At 49.1% G+C, this 23246-nt stretch overlaps 1 protein-coding gene across 3 annotated transcripts in view; it reads left to right on the forward strand.

Moving 5' to 3' along the window:
- The window catches only part of MCC (MCC regulator of Wnt signaling pathway), a 488688-nt gene that overhangs the window by 461980 nt on the left and 3462 nt on the right, over positions 1-23246 (forward strand). For all 3 annotated transcript variants that reach the window (XM_081505689.1, XM_081505690.1, XM_081505691.1), the window contains 4 exons: positions 487-721; positions 3177-3383; positions 7000-7094; positions 22305-22427. In XM_081505689.1, the coding sequence (XP_081361815.1) occupies positions 487-721; positions 3177-3383; positions 7000-7094; positions 22305-22427 (660 nt within the window). The remainder of the gene's footprint in view (positions 1-486; positions 722-3176; positions 3384-6999; positions 7095-22304; positions 22428-23246) is intronic.

The following is a 23246-nucleotide window of genomic DNA, read 5'->3' on the forward strand; positions in this document are numbered from 1 at the left end:
AGCAGAGTTCCCTGTGCTATATAGTAGGTCCTTGTCGGTTATCCATTTTTAATACAGCAGTATGTACAACTATTTTTATGACATTTTTTATCCTGTTTCCTCAAACTCTCTCCACCATTGTCATAATTATTTCCATAATATCTACATAATTTTCTTCGTTTTGATATATACTATAATTCACTAAACCGTTTATTCCATGAAGCATCTTTGTATTGTTACTTCTGTGGAATTATTTCCTTAGAATTCATTTCTAGAGTTCACATGTTGTCTTAAAGGGTGTAAACATTTCCAACATGCTTCATGTCCTTTTTTTCCCAAAAGGTGGTATCAGTGTACAGTGCTAGGAAGAATGCTTTTTTGTTGTTGATGTTTTGGCATTACCAGCTACGTACTATTGGGAGAGGAGGGTATGGAGAAGAATGAGGAGGAAAAGAGCTGTTAGCAGTGACTGGAGATGCAGTGAGTTGGTTTGTTTTGTCTTCTCAGTACAACCAGCTCCACAGCCAGCAGCTGTGACACGGAGTTCACTAAAGAAGATGAGCAAAGGCTAAAGGACTACATCCAGCAGCTCAGGAACGACAGGGCAGCAGTCAAGCTGACCATGCTGGAGCTGGAGAGCATCCACATTGACCCTCTCAGCTACGACGTCAAGCCCCGGGGAGACAGCCAGCGACTAGACCTGGAAAATGCAGTGCTGATGCAGGAGCTCATGGCCATGAAGGTATCTGTGTGAGGGGCAAGGGGAGCCTCTTCTCAAACCCTCATCCCCTGCACTCCACTGTCCTCAGGAGGGAACATAAAAGGTCTCTCGAAAGCTGGTCAGCCATCCGTGTTCAGTTGCCCCTCCACAGGAGGACAGCCAGAACCTCGTGTGTAGACAGCAGTGGTTTCGGTATGTCTCAGGGTCCCTTGAGCTGGAAGTGCTCCTAGAGAGGTGCACTGAGCACTGGAGAAGTCTCAGGGGGTCCCAGGCCAGAATGCAACACCTCGTCTCCAGGAGCAGCCAGAAGAGGCCTCTGCAGGCTGACACAGCCTCTGTTCAGTCACCAGAACGCTTGCAAGTGCTTCCTGGGTGGGTGCTGATGTTCAGGTGAGGCGGGGAGAACAGGGCGCGGCCAGGGCAGCATTTGGACAGGAGCCCTGGTTTCCTAACCCCCTTGTCCCTTTGGTGCTGTGTGGAGCGCCAACCACCATCATCCCCATCACACCCCAGGTCCAGTTCACCCTCGGTGGAGGTCTTGTCTTCTGGGTGGTCCTGGGTCGTCCTGGGTGGAGATATCCCTGTAGATGCTTGTGGCCTTAGACCTGTTCGGACCTGTAGGTTTCAGAGGTTTAGGACTGGTCTTTGTTATATTCTTGGCTGGGAGTTCCTGTTGTACATTTATGCATCCCTCAGGTTTGTCATCTGATTCCTCAAAGGAGGCTTTTCTTTTCTTTCCCACCCGAAACCTGAGTGAGGACAGACGTTTCCTGGCTGCCTCTCCAGGAAGGCAGTCTTCTAGTCTCCTCTACAAGGTAGTGCTTGGAGAGCCCTAGCTCCCGTCGGGCCCTCTGGCCTGGCTGTCCGCCCCGCGCTTGTGCAGGTGCTAAAAGCCCAGGGCCTGGGCCCCCTACCCATCCGAGGCCTCAGGGGCCAGCACTGTGACTACCTCATCTTTCCTCTTGGGCAGAATGCCCGCTTCATTTCTGGCACCCACGCATTCATCTCTCTTCTCAAGCTTGCGTCTGTATGTTGTTCTGGGCATGACTGTCCACATTAGCTCCGGACACAGTATTGCCAGCACCTTAAGAATCCTGTTTCTGGTGGCAAAAGATGAGACGGTTCAGTGTGTGGAAACACCTTTCATCCTGGTTTTATGTCATCGTCAGGAAAGGTTTGCGTCTTCTTTCGAGCAGTGGCTCAGCACATTGCCTTCTCCATGGCTAATCCCCACATCCCTGAGTATAACTAGCTGTGGTGGGTGCCCTCCCAGTGTTTCCCCACATTGGAGCTGAGAACATCCCCTCCCGGGTCTGGCTTACCCAAGAGAGCACAGCAGGCCTGTGGCTTCTTACCTAGAGGAGGGTCACTTTGGGGGTGACCGGACTCAGTGACTTGGTGAATCCCTCTCAAGGGATTCAGTGTATGAAGTGACTCAGCGTATGAAGAATCCTTCTAAGTAGGATCACAGAAAGAGCTGGGGAGACTGACCAGGTGGTCATGGGGTGGCGGACTCACCCGCCAGCAGAGGCAAAGGCCAAGGGTCATGTATGGGCTCACCTTGAAAGAGGGACTATGGCTTGGTGCTTACCGGGCCTCTGAGCTGGATGTTGTGGGTTCAAACTCAGGCTCCATAATTTACTCAGTATGTGGGCTGAGAAGAAATTGTGGGCTCTGCTCACCTCAGTGTCCCATCCGTGAATGGAGATATTCATAGTACCTACCTCAGGGTGAGAGGACTTAATGAGCTGCTTAGTATAACCATTTAAAACAGTGTTACATGCTCAGTAAAGGCTAGTGCTTCTCACTGTTTCCTGGTCCAGGAGAGCACTGTCCCATTTTGGGGTCCCTTCTTACTCTTCACAGCAAACTCTCCTTTGACTTCTCCAAGATACTTTAAGAAGTGACCTGATGAATAGTCGCCTGAGAAGGGCTCTGTTTCGATGGATTTTACTTGGGCCCTGAAGTCAATAGGACCTGGGGCCAGTGTCACTGCTGTGGGTGCTTCCGAGCTGCCCAGCGTGGCTGCAGGACCCAAACTGCCATGAGGGTGATGATATCCATGGATTGGTGTCGTGCAAAATGGGAAAGGAGACGGAATCTAGAAGGGACCTAGTCAGATGCTTCAACCTCTTTGATGCAGGTTAGCCTCTGCCTGCCAGAAAACTGGTCTCCAGCAAGGCAAGTATGACCATGGGGGAAGTGGAGGTGGAATATCCTGGTTGTTAGAAAGATGTTCCTTATTGTGAGCCAAAGTCTGCCGGCCTGTCCCGTCTCCCCGTTGATCTTGGTTCTGCTGCAGTGGCAAGCCCATGGCTTGGTGCCACAGTCAGTACTGCGGGCGTGTGGAGACAGCCGTCTAGTCTTCCCCAGGTCTTGTCCCTCCCCGCCCCCATCGCCTCCCACGGGGCCTCGCAGGGCGGTCGGGGACCCTGCTCTCGCCCCACCAGCCCCTTGTACGCTCTGTGCCCCGCAGGAGGAGATGGCCGAGCTGAAGGCCCAGCTCTACCTCCTGGAGAAGGAGAAGAAGGCCCTGGAGCTGAAGCTGAGCACGCGAGAAGCCCAGGAACAGGCCTACCTGGTCCACATCGAGCACCTGAAGTCTGAGGTGGAGGAGCAGAAGGAGCAGCGCACACGGTCCCTCAGCTCCACCAGCAGCGGCGGCAAGGACACGGCCAGCAAGGTGGGGGCGGGGACCCGGGGCCCGGCCTCCCCTCCCGCAGAGCCTCACTCTCTCTGCCCTCAGCTTCCTTATTTGCAGAGGGACTGCAGCCATTCTCGAGATCTGAAAGACAGTGACATTTTGAGTCCAAAGAAACCAAGTCCACATTTTTTCGAATCTCACTTTAGGTGAAGTGATTCACTTCACTTCAGGTGAAGGTAAAGCATTTCATAGATCACGGTCTTACCCAGGGAGTGGCCTGTGCGGTGGTCCAGGAGACTGGTACTCGCCCCACCTCCTCCTCCTGGCCCGTGTGATCATCGGTTACTGATCACCACACATGTCAACTCCCTTAAGTCTCACGACTCTCGGGAAGCAAGAGTTATCCCCACTTACATGAGGAAAATGAGGTTTAAAAGAATGGGGGGTCTCACAGCTGGTGAATGGCAGAATCAGGATTTAACCCCAGTCTGGCTGACTCTAGTCCTCCTCCTCTCCTGTGCTTCCTCCTCAACTTCCTTAAGGTTGAAGGCAGGAGCCGGCCTGAGGCGGAGGAGGAGGAAGGCAAGCCCGGAGTTACCCTGAGGTGTGCGGAGCATGGGCTGCCAGTGGCATCATCTCACAAGCTCACACTTTCATTAGCCCTCAAGTCTTTTTTTCTAGAATTCAAGCTCATTCTGTCATCGTCTATCTCAGAATAATACCAAATACACCATTGGAGAAAAAAAAATAGTCTAGGCCCTAAAGAAAGACATCCCTCGTCTCAGGGTGCTGGAATTCTGTGCGTGCAGTTTTCTGTGCCTGATGAACGCCAGCTTCTCCTGACCCCATTTATCTCTGGCCCAGGACTGTGGGCGCGCAGTGACTTGCTGGTCTAGTGAGTGGCCCCTCATGGCCCAGGTGCAGGGTGTCTTCACCAGGGGACTGTCCCTGAGAAGAAAGCCCCTTACTGATGCTGTGTGGCAGAGAATGACTCCCCTAAACAGCTAAGAACTATGCTGCCTGCTCCTCTGCCCACTCTCATCTACAAGGGTGCCAAGGGAGCCTGGGGCCACAGCGCCCAGCGGGCTGCTCTCCCAAGGCCCTGCCGCTTCTCAGTCACCCATTCCTGTGCTGAATGTGAGTTGGTCCAGGCAAGATGCTGGAGGTAGTTCCAGGAGTTTAGCTTCCAGTGGGGGACACCAACAGGCAAATAGATGATCACAACTCAGGACACAACATCCAGAGGGCAAAGATCGACGCCCAGTGCGAGGGGAGGCCACAGGCCAGACCCACGATCCAGATTTGGAGATTAGGCGCAGGTTTCCTGAACACAGACCCGGTGGAGAGTGGGTGCGAGCCCGATGAAGAGGGCAGGAAGGACGCGGAAGTCTGCCCTGGGCCGATGGAGCGGCACAGGCCAAGCCCAGGGGGAGGAGGAGTTGATGTGTTGGCTGGAGAGACCCACCAGCTGTGCCGTCCTGGGCCCAGGGAGGGATCGCAGAGGGGCTTTTGCAGGGAGCGACGTGACACAGTCTCAGCTTTGGAAAGGTCACCCTGTGGGGTGCTTGAGGAGCCTGACTGCTGGGTGGGCAGCAGTGCCATTTCATATGGGAGGGCCCGGGGCTCACAGAGATGGGTTGTCTGTTCTGTGGCAACAGCTTCAGAATCTTTGCACAGCCCTTTGAGTTTGTGAGCCATCACTCTGGGACAGAGCTCCTGTGTTTGCGTATGTACTCTTAGGGTGGGGTGGAAGTGGACTTAGCAAGCTCTTGCCAGCAGGCCCATGAACTGAGCATTTTCCCCTAGTTCTTAGTATTTATTTTGACTGGGGGAAGCACTGTATTTTGTGGAATGGCTCCAAAAAACAGAAATCTGTTTGATGGAGAAGACCAGATGATTTATTTTTGTTTTTTTACATTAGAATACAGAGCTTTTATAAGAGTACCCTGTGTTGTTCAGGTAATAAAATTAGAGTAAGCTGATTATTTTGTCTTTCAAAAATTACACCCATTTACTCTATCAGTAATATCTCCCTTCTGGGCTATTCATTTGGTCTTATCTGTTGTGGTAGATGAGGCAAGCAGTCTGGAGCAGAGGCTGGAGCCAGATAGTCAATATTTTTAGGATTTTGGGGTCATACAGACTCTGCTGCACCTATGTAACTCTGCCATTGCAAAACTGTCTCTTCCTTAGTGAGAAGGAAGAGACAATACAGACACAGAGGCACATGGCTAGGTTCTAACAATGCTTTATTTATAGACACTGAAATTTGAATTTCATATGATTCCTACATATCATAAAATACTCCTTTGATTTCTTTCCCTTGATTTTAAAAATAGAAACACAATTCTTACTCTGTGGGCCTTTATAAAAACAGGTGGCCAGCCAGACTGGAGTCTAGAACATCTATTCTTGCTTCGAGGTAGGGAGGTGGCTGGGTGTCGTGCTGGTTTAAAACTTCCCTTCAGCCAACAGGCTGGGCTCCACATCTTGACCAAATCACACGAGGTTTTTTCAGTTCTTGTCTGTATGCAGCAGAGATTACTAGACATGCTCAGTAAGTGGCACTGGGTGAAACAAAGCTGGCCCTGTCTTTAAGGAGACACATCAACCCCGCAGGGGAGTCGATGTACTCACAGAGGGTGTGGGGCTCTGGAGAGATTGCAGAGCTGGTCAGTGGCAGCTCGGGGCTGCAAGACACCGGGTGGAGCGGGGGGGGGGGGGGGGGGCTCCGAGCCCCGGGGCTGTGGCGCGTCTGTGCGCGCGGCGGAGGCGCCCCAGTGCCTCCCGTCACCTGGACTTCCAGCCCTGGGTCCGTGATTCCTTGGAGCACTTACCCATTGAGATGCAGCCTTCTGTTCACATTCTGTCTGGAGTAACAGGTCACAAGCTTTTTCTTCTGGACCCTGGGTTGTAGTAAATCCTCAGGGAATGTCTGCTGAGCAAATTATCAGATGAGCGCTGTCCCCCTCTGCTTATTCCACAGCAGAGCAGCTGCCCCCGTCTGTATGCAGAAACAGCAGGGCACTCAAACGGGTACAGTCACAGTGTTATGAATGGACTGTGCTCCATGCCGGATTTAGGCCTTCTCTAAAGGCTCTTACGTGTCCTCATCTGTAAAACGGGAGGAGTTGGTTTAGGTGATGTTAAAGTCCCTGTCTGATGCCAAGACTCACTTCCGTTTTCCTCCCCTTTTCCTGAGTTTTCTAGATGGTTACCTGAACCCAGTAAAGCCCCTGAATCCAGAGAAGATTGGTTTTCTTCCCAGAGGGTGTGGGATGGGGGGCAGGGACCACACAAGCATGTGTGTTTCCCACGTGTCTGTCCTGAGTGACAGGATCGCTGACCTGAGTGGGCATCCTGGTCCTGCCGAGTCCTCGCTGTCACTCAGGACAGCATCACTCCCCTGTTCCTTAGTTCCCTCCTTGGCAAGGAGGGGATACTGACAGTGTCCGCTCCAGAGGGTCGTCATGGTGGTCCGACGAGAGAACTCGTGTGTGTGATCAGGGCTCCCCGTGAGTGCTCGGACGTGGGGCGGCCTGGGTGTGTTGCGGGCACCCGGGCCAGGGCCGCTCTGCTGCTCTGCTCACCTCCCGCTCTGCCGCCGGCACCCTCGGCTCAGCCACAAGCCTGACCCGGTGGTTTGCGTCCTCAGGAGTGTCCGGACGCTGCCTCCCTGTCCCTGGCCGAACTGAGGACCGCATGCAGTGACAGCGAGCTGGCTGCGGAGTTCGCGAATGCCATCCGTCGGTAAGCATCCAGCCCACCGCCCGGAGGGGCAGTTTCTGCCAGGGGTGATTATGTGTGCCAGGGGTGACGATGTATGCCAGGCGTGATGCTGTATGCCAGGGGTGATGTCAGATGTATGCCAGGCGTGATGATGTGTGCCAGAGGTTATGATGTGTGCCAGGGGTGATGATGTATGCCAGGGGTGATGATGTATGCCAGGGCTGACAGCTGGGGTCGGTTTTCCCGGCTGCTGACGCCACTCGCCGGGAGTATTACAGGTGCCTGGGAGAGAGGAGGCCCCGTACCGCCTTCTTGTGCAGGCCTGCAGGCCAGAAAGGTGAGTGCAAAAGGAAAATATATACAGTCATCCCACCTGCAGAGAGAAAAAGGTCTGCGCCTTCCCCTTTCTGCTGTGGTGTGGCATTGGCTAGAACCTCAGGACTGTGTTAAAAGGTGACAATCAAAATAGGCATATTTTGGTATCAGTGGGATGGAATATTGCAGGTAAATTCTATTGGCTCTTTAGGGAATTTTTAACAGTCTCTTTGGCTGCTTTATACAGATAGCATATTCCTCAAATATAAAGAGAATTAAGTTGACTGAAGAGAAAAAAAAACAAACAGGCGTCCTTACCTTATTTCCAGCTTCAGTGAGAATGCCTGCCTCACCGTCTCTCTCTTCCCACTCAGACGGCCTCGGTTTATTTACCTCCGGACCTTCTCTTCCATTGTGGCTGTTTCTCTCTGTCCTTTCTCTCTAGATCTGTCTTCCTTATCCTGACTATTCACCCTCTCACCTCCCTTTTGCACTCAGTTCTAGAGCAAGACTGTCCAGCAGAAAAGTAATACAAACCACACCGTAATGTTAAATGTTCTAGGATCCATGTTTTAAAAAAAAAGAAGAAACAGATGTAGTCCACTTTAATAACGTATTTTATTTTACTCAGTGCATCCAAAATACTTCAAAATGTATATCCATATCTCTAAAAGATATTCTTTCTTCTAATTTTTCTAATTCTTTTTTATTAAATTTTCTTCTAATTTTTTTTTTTTTTACTAAATTTTCAAAATCTACTGTGAATTTAGTACATTTATATTTATTGCACATCAGATTCAAACGAGCAAACACGTCCAGCATTCAGTAGCTCACGTGGCTGTGGCTGCCCTGTGAGAGAGTGCGGTTCTGAGGAGGTTCTTAAGGTCCACTGTCCAGCCCACTGGTGGCTCAGTGGTAAAGAACCTGCCTGCAGTGCAGGAGACGCAGGAGGCATGGGTTCAATCCCTGGGTCGGGAAGATCCCCTGGAGGAGGAAATGGCAACCCGCCCCAGTATTCTTGCCTGGAGAATCCCATGGACAGAGGAGCCTGGTGGGCTGCAGTCCACGGGGCTGCAAGAGTCAGACACGACTGAGCAACTAAACAACAACCAATGTATTCCTTAGCTAGAGCCACCATGGTGTTTGACTGAAGTGTTGGTTTGTTGATTAAATATGTCATCTCTTGTAATGATCTGATATCTTCTTGCGTCTCTCTGAGGACACTTATACTTAACACCCTGTCTGCTGTATTGACTGTTTCCTCACAGGTGAGCTCTACAGTTGACTTGGGTGACTCGGCTCTAGCTCGCGTTCCGCGCTTTCGGCCCCTCCCTGCTGACCACAGGTCTCTAGGCCACGTGTCTGAGCCGCGTGTCTGGGCCCCTCCCATTCTGACGGCCAGCACCTCTGGCGGGAGCACCCCTGAACCCCTTCTTCCCTTTGTAGCAGCTTTCTTCGGTGTGCCTTTTGAGGTGTCGTTGCCTTTTTCAAGAATAAAACCTGCCTTTCCTTTTTTTGTGATTGCTCACGGTTTCTGGCAGACAAAGAACGCTCCTTAGCTTCCATCATTCTTTAGGATTTTTTTAAACTACGTTTGCCATCACTGGGAGGATTTGGATGGAGGGGAAGGTACAGTGCACGCTCACGCTGCTGTCTTGGCCCAGCCGGGGCCGTTTATTTTATAGCGTGGCCTCCAGCTGAGGCTGGATCGAGCGCTGCCTTGTAGGGAACCTCACTACCCTCCCGACTGACTCACTGCCGCTTTCGGTCTTCCCTCCCAAGCTATAAAATAGCTCAGTGTTGACAATGCCAGTGCTTCTGGCTGTGTGGTTAACTGGTAATCGCCTTGCTTGAGGAGGGAAGAGAGAAGCTGTGCGGAAAATGCCCTCAACTAATCCTAATGACGTGATTGCGCCAGAAACCAGGGACGCAAACCACCTCCCGCTTCCAACTGGGAGCCATTTGGATATTATGTCTGTAAGCTAAGCCCCTGCATTGCTGAAGATCCCCGAACCTCAGACGCCCTTGCTGGCACAAGCAGGTTGCAATTCTGCTGACTAAACATAAGGAGATTTCATTTGTTCTGTCACTCACCATGGATTTCCAATAGCCAGCCTTGAGTTGGTTAGCATGGATTTCTAATCAAGCCCCAAATATATGGAGCCAAGAAAGAACCCACAGGGCTACAGGAAAAAGGAAAATAACATAATTATACTGTATACATAGCTTAGAAATGGGAATCATTATTTCATGACTGTGTATAACACAGATACCCAAGCACTGAGGTTTGGGGGTGTTTTTCTTTTTAAAAGTCAAGTGGAAACTACCACCTTCCTTGAAGGTGTTAAATCACCGCCAAGCTAGTGGCTGAGTCAGTTGAGGGTTTCCTCCCAGAATTTTCAGACATATTCCTTCTTTGGAAAATGATGGTTCCAAACACCAAAGTTGTGGGCCCAAGGTTCAGGACTGAAGAGAGTGGGTGTGTAGAGGGGGCGGGCAGAGGCTGTGCGTGCTAAGTGACTTTGTCGTGTCCGACTCTTTATGACCCCATGGACTGTAGCCCGCCAGGCTCCTCTATGATTCTTCAGGCAAGAAGACTGGAGGGGGTTGCCATGCCCTCCTTCAGGGGATCTTCTCGACCCACGGATCGAACCTGCATCTCTTATATCTCCTGTGTTGGCAGGTGGGTTCTTTACCACTAGCACCACCTGGGGCAGAGGCTAGGCATGGGCTTTTCTGGAGGGGAGCCCCGGGAAGGAGCCTGTGACTCCAGTCGCTGCCCTGGCTCCTGTCCTGCCCCAGCAGCTGCGGCCCCGCAACCCTGCTCTCTCGGTGTGTCTGCGCCCAACCTTCTTCTGCCTGGAACAAAACTAGGCCTCCATGCAATCACACGTTTACCATCTAACTTCCATCTGGTCTGATTTCGTTCCCTTCACTTACTGTGGGATTTTGGCTCCGGGACTGCCATAAAACCCCATCTGGATAACCAGGTTTCCTGTCTTGCACATGAGGACTTTTCTTATCAGGGCACCTTGTCTTCGCTGCTGTCTGCACAGGCTGTGTGCTGCAAAGCCCTTCTCCACCCCAGATCCCTCTCTTGCTCGAATTCCTAGTAAAATCTAACAGCCTTCCCACCAGAGAAGTAAGCTATGTCAATGCAGCTCAGGAGAAGCACTTTTCAGAAAGGAGTCTGCTTGTACTTCTGTGGTATTTGTGTAGCCTACCTTGAGGACCCAGGCACAGCTGAGAGGAGCAGACTGTTTCTCCGTCATGCTTAGGAGGCGGCAAGGAGGAGGTGGTGTTGCCCGTGTGAGGCAGAGGAGGCAGGGGTGGGGAGACTGGACAGCAAGGCTGAGTGGTCACTCAAGGTCACACGGCAAGGCCGCGAGGAGATCGCATGCCACTGCTTTGTTGGACTCCGTGTGCTGGCAAGGGTGTGCTTACCCACTGAGTGTGAGCTGAGCCTGCTCATGGGGGCCTCTTCCCTGTCTATAAAATTTATCTCTTGATTCTTGTGTGCCCTGAAAGTGAAAGTTGCTCAGTCATGTCTGACTCTTTGTGACCCCATGGACTATACAGTCCATGGAATTCTTCAGGCCAGAATACTGAGAAATATCAATAACCTCACATATGCAGATGACATCACCTTTATGGCAGAAAGCAAAGAAGAACTAAAGAGCCTCTTGAAAGTGAAAGAGGAGAGTGAAAAAGTTGACTTAAAACTCTAACATTCAGAAAACTAAGATCATGGCATCTGGTCCCATCACTTCATGGCAAATAGATAGGGAAACAATGAGAGACTTTATGTTCTTGGGCTCCAAAATCACTGCAGATGGTGACTGCAGCCATGAAATGAAAAGACACTTGCTCCTTGGAGGAAAAGCTATGACCAACCTAGACAACATATTAAAAAGCAGAGACATTACTTTGCCAACAAAGGTCCATCTAGTCAAAGCTGTGGTTTTTCCAGTAGTCATGTACAGATGTGAAAGTTGGACTGTAAAGAAAGCTGAGCACTGAAGAATTGATGCTTTTGAACTGTGGTGTTGGAGAAGACTCTTGTGAGTCCCTTGGACTGCAAGGAGATCCAACCAATCCATCCTAAAGGAAATCAGTCCTGAATATTCATTGGAAGGACTGATGCTGAAGCTGAAACTCCAGTACTTTGGGCACCTGATGCGAAGAACTGACTCATTTGAAAAGACCCTGATGCTGGGAAAGATTGAAGGCAGGAGGAGAAGGGGACGACAGAGGATGGGATGGTTGCGTGGCATCACTGACTCAATGGACATGAGTTTGAGTAAACTCTGGGAGTTGGTGATGGACAGGGGGGCCTGGCGTGCTGCAGTCCATGGGGTTGCAAAGAGTCGCACACGACTGAGCAACTGAACTGAACTGAGCCTTTCCCTTCTCCAGCGGATCTTCCCAACCCAGGGATCAAACCCAGGTCTCCTGCATTGCAGGCAGATTCTTTACCAGCTGAGCCACAAGGGAAACCCAAGAATACTGGAGTGGGTAGCCTGTCCCTTCTCCAGCGGATCTTCCCAACCCAGGAATCGAACTGGGTCTCCTGCATTGCAGGCGGATTCTTTGAATAGATCATTGCTCTGTTTCTTATGAGCCTGCCTCTCCTTCCCTCAATTCCCTGGTGGCTCAGACAGTACAGAACCCATCTGCATTGCAGGAGACCGGGGTTCAGTCCCTCGGTCAGGAAGATCCCCTGGAGGAAGGTACAGCAACCCACTCCAGTATTCTTGCCTGGCGGGCTGCAGTCCATAGGGTCATAAAGATTCAGACATGACTGAGCGACTAACACTTTCACTTTGTCCTTCCCTCCTCCACTCCCTGCGGGGGGGGAGGGGGCAGGAATCGTGGCTTACTCACTCAGCTGTGACTGGTGACTCTGTCCTAAGTGATCCCTAAACCATCTCAGCCTCATTTCCCTCTGCCCACTGGACATCTCCCCTGAATAGCCTAGAGCCTTAAAACACAGCATGTCCAAAACAGAAATTCTCATCTTGCTTCCTCCGGCCCTTTGAAATTGGCCTCTTTTTCAGAATTCCTATTATATGTAAAAACTTCAAAGTCTGCCTCTCGTTAGCAGATAGTATTGTTTTCTCCCCTTAAAATCCTATCTGTCCCGTGCAGTTTGCATTGCCTTCTCCTGAGTTTAGCCCTCAACCCCTCCAAACTCAGAGTAGTATCTCAATGGGTCATTCTGCCATTAGTTCCATCCTGTGTTCCCCCGCAAAAAAATACCTTAAATCATACTTCTGATCATGTGGCTCTGCAGATAGGTCTTCCATGGTGTGACCTTCGTCATCATGTATAGGTCCCTAACTTCACTTCTTAGCCTGTATTTCAAATGTTTCCCTACATGTTATCTGTGGTCCAGATTCATCCAGACGGTTCATCTTTCCATGAGCATGCCCTTTGCTTTATCCCCCCGCCCCACCCCACCCCGTCTCTCTCAAGCTGTGAACCCTTCCTTCTTATCCCCTCCAGTTGGACACTCATCTTCCTGCAGGTTCCTCGGGCACCTGTTCTCTGTGCCCCTGCTGGTACAGACCACTCATCACCTGTCAGTGCCCACGGAGCCTGTGGTTGTCAGAGAGCCTTAGAACAAACCACAGGGAGCCTCCTGGAGTTCAAATCCAAGTCCGAGTTCCAAAAATATCTGCCCGGCTCTAGAAATCTTCCAGACTTGATGGTACCCATTGACCCCTGTTCCAGCAGCTACGGATTAATACAGTTCCTGAGCCACACACATACTGGATTGAAATGAAGACGGAACTGATGGAAGTCCTTTTAAAGAGGGAGCTCCCACTGAGGCAACAGGCAGCAGAATCATCACCGTTTCATTAGTGGGACCATTATTTTTAAAGGTGCTGTTTTCTTAAACTTGCACTTGCTGGTTCTTCCTATGTGGCTGATTTATAATACCCATCAGGCAGTAGAGGTTGTGCTTAGAATTCCATAAATGCACAGGGGTCTACAGGATGTCAATGGAATACACAGTGTGCCTATAAGTTCATTACCTTGTAAATAAATGGCTGAGCTCCAGAGCTGGCCTCACAGGGCCAAGGGAAAGGTCAGTTCTCATCTCGGGGTTTGAGGTGGGTCAGTGAGACTTCTTCATCTTTCCGTCATTCCACCGTGTTCCAAAAGCTGAGAGAGAAGGCCTTCCCCTCAGATCTCATAAAGGCAGTGATGGAGACATCAAAGGACCCTGTAGCACGGGCAAGGCAGCGGAGAGATGTGCAGGAAACGTGGTCTGGCCCACCATTGCTGCTATTCCAGGCAGACGCACCCCAACTCAACACCTGCAGAGCATCCTTATCTGGGACACCCCCTCCTTAGTTCCGCAGGCCTGGGCTTTTCACCAGTCTCCTGTTCCACTGTCTGCTCTTTGTGACTCGGCATACTACAGCAACATACTGACTCACAGACAGACCCCGAGTGCATCCCAGCTCCACAAGCGTCACTAGCAAGTCTCTTCAACTGCACTTCAAGTGCCTCATCTAGAAAACTAGAATAATAACAGTACTGACCTCCAAGGTTTGTGGTGAGAATTAAATAACTTCATGCTTGTAAAGGAGTTAGGATAGCTACTACTGCTGGCTGGATTTTCTTTAAAAAGATGAGTAGTTTAGACTGTATAGACAGTTTGTTGTTGTTCGGTCACTCAATTGTGTCTCTTAGCAACCCCGTGGACTGCAGCATGGCAGGCCTCCCTGTCCTTCACCATCTCCTGGATTTGCTCAAACTCATGTCCATTGAGTCAGTGATGCCATCCAACCGTCCCATCCTCTGTCGCCCCCTTCTCTTCCTGCTTCAATCTTTCCCAGCATCAGGGTCTTTTCCGGTGAGTCAGCTCTTTGCATCAGATGGCCGAAGTATTAGAGCTTCAGCTTCAGCATCAGTCCCTTCAATGAGTATTCAGGGTTGATTTCCTTTAGGAATGACTAGTTTGATCTCCTTGCAGTCCAAGGGACTCTCAAGAGTCTTCTCCAACACCACAATTTCAAAGCACCAGTTCTTCAGTGCTCAGCCTTCCCTATGATCCAACTCTCACATCGGTACACAAGAACTGGAAAAACCGTAGCTTTGACTATACGGATGTTTGTCAACAAAGTGATGTCTTTGCTTTTCAATAAGCTGTCTAGGTTGGTCATAGCTTTTCTTCCAAGGAGCAAGCATCTTTTAATTCCATGGCTGCAGTTACCGTCCATAGTGATTTTGGAGACCAAGAAAATCAAGTCTGTCACTGTTTCCATTGTTTTCCCATCTATTTGCCATGAAGTGATGGGACTGGATGCCCTCATCTTCGTTTTTTGAATGTTGAGTTTTAAGCCAGCGTTTTCACTCTCCTCTTTCACCTTCATCAAGAGGCTCTTTAGTTCCTCTTCACTTTCTACCATTAGGGTGGTGTCATCTGCATATCTGAGGTTATTGATATTTCTCCTGGCAATCTACCATGAAGGAAATATATAGGGTCATAGTCACTGCAGAGATTTTCTTTCAGAAAAATATATACAGATTGCAATAAGTAATGGGGGAAATGACAAGGTGCCGGGGATGTCGTAACTCTGGGACATTTGTTTAGATGGGTGGTCAGGGTGGGCTTCTCTGAGGAGGTGACATTTAAGCTGAGACGAGAAGGAGGAAACATAGCGTAGTAGAGGAAGTTCATCCCAAGGAGAGGGGACTGACTGCACAGAGTTCTGTTCTGGGAAAAAACGCTTGGTGTGGGCTGAGAATGGATAGGATTCCAGGGTGCAAGGGGGAGGGTGATACCAAAGCCTGGGTCAAGCAGGGCTTTAGTCAAAGTAAGACCAGGGACTTTATTCTAAATGCAGTGCAATAATATGATCTGACCTGTCATATTAGAAAATTCCTCTGGCTGCTCTGTGAAAACTTGACTGCAGGTACAAAGGTGAAGCAGATCAACCAAGTAGGAGGCTCCAGGGGTGGCTGAGATGAGAGACAGTGGCAGCTTGGACCTGGGTGGTGGTGGCCGCACGGCCTCCACTTAGGGGCTCTGCTGCCAAGCAGACATGCAGGATGAGGGAAAGGAGGGTCAGGGCTGACTCAGGACTGGTGTCGGCCGCTGGGCAAGCAGTGTTGCTGCTCACCTCACGGGGCAGAGGCGTGGATGGGGCAGACCATCTCAGTTCTGCTGAACTGAAGATGCCCATGCTCTCAGGAGTTTTTAGCATGTAGGTAGTTTTTAGGAAAATGGAATGGAGAGAAGCAAGAAAGGGTGGGCTATAAAACAGAGTCCAGGCGCAAGTCAGCAGGTAGAGGTGCAGAGAACAGGGAGCCAGGACGGATGCAGGAACAGCTGGCGGAATGGGACAGAAGCCAGGCGGGAGGGGAGGGGGGACGGCTGCCAGTGGGGACAGAAGCCTGGCTGGGGGTTAACCAGCAAATGGAAGGTGAGGCAGAGGGACCCCAGAAGGAGGGAATTCTCTCAATTCCCAAGAAACTCCAGGCCCTGTGGCCACGCCTCCCTGAGGCTGGGTCTGGTGGAGGCGCCTCTGGAAGGCGTCCTGGCTGGGGCTGGGCCCTCGCCCTGTCCCCCGGCTGTGACGGCAGCACCGCTGCTGGCCGCGTGATCTTGGGGGAAAGCAGCCCTGCTTCCAGACTCCTGGCCGCAGACAGCGTCACCGCACAGGCCTGCAAGGCCAGCCCCTGCCCAGCTGCCCACCTGGCTTTGCTCGTCACCTGCAAACTTCCACCATGAGTCTGCCTCTCAGATCCCCTGAGTGTATGCCTCTGCCAACAACTTTGTGCTTCCATTAAAACATGTAAAAAGCACCTGTGGCTAAAGTAAGATTCAGAAGACCTTTCGTAACCAAAAATAACCTTTTAGGGGTGAGGGGGTGGGAAGACCTGTAAGTGAAACCCTCATGTGCTGGGACACGTGGGTTTTGGTGGTACTAGCAGGAGCCAGCAATAAAGGTTGATAACTGTGAGGGCTTATACTATGGGCCAGAAAACAAGGCAAGGAAGGCACAGTTCTGGGCATTCCAGAAAACTCTATGTGAACACACTACCGTTCAAAGGGCAAATGGAACATGTAGTGTTTACATTGTATTTTCTCATCTGCATAGAGCCTATAAAAGTGCTCCTTTAAACCAAAATTGAAAGAGACGCATGTACCCCAATGTTCATCGCAGCACTGTTTACAATAGCCAGGACATGGAAGCAACCTAGATGTCCATCAGCAGACGAATGGATAAGGAAGCTGTGGTACATATACACAATGGAATATTACTCAGCCATTAAAAAAAATACATTTGAATCAGTTCTATTGAGATGGATGAAACTGGAACCCATTATACAGAGTGAAGTAAGCCAGAAAGAAAAACACCAATACAGTATACTAATGCATATATATGGAATTTGAAAGAAGGTAACAATAACCCTATATACGAGACAGAATAAGAGACACAGATGCATAGAACAGTCTTATGGACTCTGAGGGAGAAGGTGAGGGTGGGACGTTCTGGGAGAATAGCATTGAAACATGTATATTATCATATGTGAAACAGAACACCATTCCATATGTGAAACAGAACACCATTCCATGTTCGATGCATGAGACAAGGGCTCAGGTCTGGGGCAATGGGATGACCCAGAGGGATGGGATGGGGAGGGAGGTGGGTGGGGGGTCCAGGAAGGGGAACACATGTAAACCCATGGCTGATTCATGTCAATGTATGGCAAAAACTACTACAATATTGTAAAGTAATTAGCCCCCAACTAAAATAAATAAATTTATTTTAAATAAATAAATAAGTAAAAGGGCTCCTTTTAGCCTTATTACAAACCATATAAATTCTTTCTTAACTGAAAGCCAAGCAGATTTGAATTAGAAACTACAAGGGAACAGGATATGAATGGTTGAAGCGTACAACTTATAATCATCCTTGGAAAATCTGAGGAAAGCTGTATGGTCTTCAGTAGAACTGAAGTAGAACTGAACTGTAATTTTGCATAAAAACTCAGAGTTCAAGACAATATGAAATTCATCTGTAGACCCAGGTAAAGAGCCCTGCTGCCTTACCAGTTTTCAAAATTTGCACAAGAATTAGAAATTACCTGAAGCATTCTTTACTGAGGTAAAATGGACTTGTAACATTATATTAGTTTCTGCTGTACAATATGATGATTCAGTACTTGCATATATTGCAAAATCATCACCGTAGTAAGTCTGGTTAACATCTGTCACCATAGTTACCAAAAAATTTCTTATGATGAGAACTTTTAAGATGTCCTCTCTTAGCCACTTTCAAGTGCACAATACAGTAAGTATAATCACCGTATTATACACCACACCCTCAGGACTTATTTTATAACTGGCAGCGTGTACCCTTTAATCCCCTTCACCCATTTTGCCCACCTGCAACTCTCACCTCTGGCAACCACCAGTCTGTTCTCTGAATCTGTGAGCTTGTTTTTTTGTGTGTTTTGGGTTTTTTAGATTCCACATACATATGAGATCATACAGTATTAGTCTTTCTCGGTCTTATTTCTACATAGCATAATACCCTCAAGGTTCATCCATGTTGTTGCAGATGGCAAAATTTCACGTTTTTGTGGCTGAGTAATACTGCATTTTCTGTATGTACCACCTCCTCACCCGTTCCCACTAACGGGCACTCAGGCTATTGTAAATAATGCTGCAGTGACATGAGGCTGCAGGTATCTTTCCAAGATGGTGATTTCATTTTCTCTGGGTACATACCCAGAGGTGGAATTGCTGGATCATGTTAGTTTTATTTTTAATTTTTCGAGAAACTATCATTCTCTGTTCCTTAGTGGCTGCACCATTTTACATTCCCACTAACAGTACACAGGGTTTCCCGTTTCTCTGTATCCATACCGAAACTTGTTATTTCTTGTCCTTCTATTTTTTTAATAACCACTATTCTGACCGGTGGGAGGTGGTATCTCATTGTGGTTTCAATTTGCATTTCCCTGATGATCAGTGATGTTGATCATCCTTTCACATGCCTGTTAGCCATCTGTATGTCTTTGAGAAAATGTCCATTCAGACCTTATGCTTATTTTTTTTGTCTTCCATTCAAACCCCAGCTTCTGCTCACTTTTTAATCTGGTTTTTTTTTTTGCTATTGAGTTGTATGGATTCTTTGTGTATTATGGGTACTAACCCCTTATTAGAGACATGATTTGTAACCATTTTCTCCCATTCAGTAGGTTCTTTTCATTTTGTTGGTCTCTTTTGATGTACAGAAGAAATTAATATAGGCCCATTTCTTTATTTTTGCTATTGTTGCCTTTGCTTTTGGTGTCAGATTCAAAAAACCATCACCAGGATCGGTATCGAGGTGCTTGTTCTCTTCTAGGAGTCTGATGGCTTCAGGCCTTACCTAGTTAATCCGACACTTTGAGTTACTTTGTTCTGTATGGTGGAAGACAGTGATCCAGTTTCATTCTCTTGCATGTAGCTGTCCAGTTCTATGACCATTTATCTAAGGAACTGGCCTTTTTCCCTGTTGGATATTTTTGGCTCCTTTGTCATAATTGACCATATATGCATGGGTTTATTTCTGGGCTCTCTATTCCATTGATCACATGTCTATTTTTATGCCAATACCATGCTGTTTTGATCACATGGACCACTTCTTAAAACTGGAATTCCTGGGTCTCAACCCAAACCTACTGATCAGAATCCAGGGACAGCCCTGGCACTGTTAACTGTAGACACGTTTTAGAGCAGTCCTGTCCACATGACATGTGTAATGTGCGTTTTCTAGTAGCTGAGAACTATTAAAAGCAGGGAAATTAACATAGTTAGTGCAACTGTATCTAAAATATCAATATTATCATTTTAACATATATTCAGTACTTTTAGTTAAGATATTTTACATTCTTTTTTTATACTGAGCCTATTCTTGGCTGCACTGGGCCTTTGTGTGAAAGCAGGGGCCGCTCTTCAGTTGCTGTGTGCGGGCTCCTCTTACTGTGGAGCACAGGGCGTGTGGGCCTCAGGAGCTGACTTAGTAGCTGAAGCTCCTGGGCTCTCACACATGCTCAGGAGTTGTGGCATGTGGGCCTGTTTGCTCCGAGGCATATCGGGGATTGAACCCATGTCCTCTGCACTGGCAGGTGGATTCTTTGCCACTTAGCCACCAGGAAAGCCCCAGTGGCTACTGCACATTGACAGCACATCTCAGTTCAGACTGGCTGTGTCTCGAGGACTCAGCGGGCTCCTGACACTTGGAGGCCGGCGTGAGGCGGCTCTGGAATTGTTACTGCCCTGGGTTTAGTGTTTCAATCCAGACGAGCAACCCTGGAGGCATGGCTCTTACTGAAGGCGGCTGCCCCATTCTAACAAAAACAAGTAGAAAGTCAGTTGTGTTTCAGTTTGAGTTTCAGCCTGTTGTTATAGCTTTAAATAAATTGGCATCATGGTTCTATTCTAGAGTTTGAACAGCAGTTCACTCCTGTCTGCCCTCCTGAGGCCTGAGGGGTTCAGGGAACAGGTTTCAGCTTCCAGATGTGGCTTCCTACCCCCAGCCTTGACCATCTCCCCTCACTCCTCAGGGTTGGGGAGGCTCTATGAAGGCTTCTCTTGCTTCCCTGGGTCCTGTCCTGCATTGGCGCTGGCCGCAGGCCCCAGGGAAGGAAGCCCTTTGCTGTGTGGAGGCTGGGAGATCCCCTCTCTTCCGGAGCTGGGCAGGTGTGCACTTGTGACCAGCCGGTAGGTAGGGATATTGCTCCGGGCAGTTTTGTTATAAATTTGAGTTCATGGTTAGATGTTAAATTCTCTTGATAATTTTCTTCTTTCCTTTTGCACTATCAATCAACGTTAGAATAAAAGAAGGACCAAAACAACAACAAAATGTAAAACGAATAATTCTCTCTTCTTTATAGTCAAAGGGACGAGGGGACATATCTTTCATGCTCTCCTAACTTTCCCTGGGCTGACAGAGGGGCCTGCAAGGCGGAGGCGATGGTTTGGGCAGGGAGGCAGGAGCTGCCCTCCCCAGATGCCAGTCTCATCCTGGTGGGGGACGGTGCCACTCTAGGATCCCAGTGGGAACTGCAGCCAGATCTGAGGAATTTCCTGGTGGCTGCCAGGACCCAGAAGCCTCAGCAAACATGAGGCACTAACTGGAAGGCTCTGCAGGAGGCGCCTGCTCTCCTTAAGGCCGGTGGGAGAAAGTCATTGGGTGTGACACTCACTTTTTCAAATATCTTTCTCCCACCATCTTCGTAAAAGTAGGCCTGGATTTTTGTGTTGCAACACCTTTCTTCATTAATGAATTTGGGAAGCTGGAATTGCACTTACAGTAGCTGCGGGCAGACATGTAAAAGATCAGATATTTGAAAAGCCAGGATGAGTGAACCATGGCTGAACCCCAGAGCTCCTGACAGTCCACGCCGAGATGACCCCCACACACCCATCCTACACTTTACAAAAGCATCCAAAATTAGGAACATTTCAAACAACTTGAAATGAGTAGAAAATGAAAGCATCCCATGCCCTCCTTCCAAGAGTTCAGCACTGCTGAGCATTTAGCCTTTTAGCCCACCATCACAGTGTATCAGATAGTCACATTTTTGCAAACCTGTGGCATCCAATAGAACTCACCCTTTTTGCTTGACAGTGTATCAGATACCTTTCCGTTCCAGGGCACGTCAGCCTGCATTTTTTATTAACAGTGCAGAGCGTTTCACCAGAACCGAAAGCAGATCGCACCTTGACCAGCTCCCTGGTTGTTTCCCGTTCTTAGCTACTCTTAAGCAGTGCTGAAGTGAGACCAACTGTAATCTCATAATGTTTCTCTAAGATCCCTAGAAGTTACTTAGTCAAGGGATGTGTTCATTTTTTATTTTGCTAGATGCTACCAAACTGCCTTCCAGACCCACTGTGCTCATCTACATTCCTCACACACCCGTGGGTTTTTCTTAGAGGAATGTCTTCTATAAATCCTGGTTACCTGATATGCTCCAAGGTACCCCAGACCTTCAGTGACCTGTTTGCACTGTTGCCGCTGTGGAACTGTCTCCCAGGCCTGACACTGGGGATACACTGCGAACAGCCTATGTCCAGTGGGGAGCTCGCTGAGCCCACGGCAGGCTGTGTCATCTGTGCCAGGCGCGCCGCACAGTGACGCCGCCAGAGACGGGGCCTCGGGAGGGCGGGCAGGGCCCGTCCCAGCCCCCTGCCCGCGTCCCCCCTGCATAGGAAGGGGAGGAAGGCAGCAAGCAGATGGGATGCCCCACACCTCCCAAGTCAGTTAGCTCAGGGCACTGTAGTAGTCAAGACCCACCAGACTTGAAGCCAAGGAGTAGGGGGAGTCGAATGAAAGTGCAAGTATAATTTCCATCCTTTTTAAATGTGGAAAATGTGACCCAAGACTTTCACAGAGAACCACCTTTTTCTATTTTGCAAGGTAGGCCCGTGTTGATTTCACCGAGAGTAGGGACTTGGCCCAGGTAGGTGCCCAGACCAGGTGTGTGCTCTCGGGCCCCCGGTGGTTCAGGAGATGCTGAGCACGCTTGGAAAAGGGCCTAGGGTCCAGGCCCGGGTTCTGCGGGAAGGCTGTGCTCTGCTGGCCCCGCTGCCTCAGGTCTGCCCAGGGCAGAAAGGAGCTTCTCCAGGAGCTTATTCCCAACCTCGAAGGTGAGAAACAACTTCCTGTATTGTTCCTTTGCCACACACATCTCTAAAGGTCTCCATCATTAAAGAGCTGACCCCAGCGGGCCTTCAGGAACACAGCAGCGAGGTGCTGGGCTCCTGTGCCCTCTCCGCTTTGCTCAGGACTCCTGCCTTTGGACTTGGCCGGCTAAGTCTTGCCCCACTCTGCCCCTCTCAGGGCAGCAGCCCGATCCATCATCTCCTTACTAAATGGCATGCTTTGTCTCTCCTTGATACAGAGAAAAGAAGTTAAAGACCAGAGTTCAAGAGCTGGTGAGTGCCTTGGAAAGACTCACAAAGAGCAGTGAAATTCGACACCAGCAATCGGCAGAGTTTGTTAATGACCTAAAGCGAGCCAACAGGTACAACCTCACTGTCTATAATCCAGGTGGTTCTTGGACTTACGCACCGTAACTGCTGGGAACTGACTGTGGACAGTGGTGTGTCCTCAGCCGCCTCCCTTGGAGCGCACTCCTCCCCAGGGCTTCACCTCCCCATGCTCCACAGAAACCTGAGAGATGCTCTTTAAGGACGGGAGAGGCAGCCGACTGTGATCCCCTCACAGCACTTCATGTAGGAGAGGTTCTGAGAAGTCACACAATCAAAAACAAAAATCAGCTGAGGTTTAAAGCCAGCATTTCCCAAACAAAACTGGCTACAGAACGTTTTACTTGAGCAGCAATCAAGAATCAGGTGGGGTAGTTCAGGAAGCAATGCTCTAAGATGGGAGCCTCAAACCTTTCAGGTTCATGAGACCTTTACACTAAAAAAAAATAAAAAGGACCTTAAAGTTTTATTCTTTCAAATTAACTTATCAATAAAATTTGTCTATTCATTTCTCAAATGAGATTTTTAAGGTTTTATTCATTTACAAAAAAAAAACCCCAACTCACTACATGTAGCACAAATGACATTTATTTTAAAAATCAGCGTTTTCCAAAAAGTAATAAGAAGAGGGGCACTGTTTTTACAATTTTCCAAATGTTTTTAATGTCTGCTTTAATAGAAGACAGCTGGATTCTCCCATCTGCTTCCACAGGCAGTGTGTTGTTTTGAAACATTCTAAGAAAACCCGCGGAGAAGGCAATGGCACCCCACTCCAGTACTCTTGCCTGGAAAATCCCATGGACGGAGGAGCCTGGTAGGCTGCAGTCCATGGGGTCGCTAAGAGTCGGACACGA

Source organism: Giraffa tippelskirchi, chromosome 7, assembly GCF_054371585.1.
Source record: "Giraffa tippelskirchi isolate mGirTip1 chromosome 7, T2T-mGirTip1v1.2.pri, whole genome shotgun sequence".
NCBI classification, from domain to species: domain Eukaryota; kingdom Metazoa; phylum Chordata; class Mammalia; order Artiodactyla; family Giraffidae; genus Giraffa; species Giraffa tippelskirchi.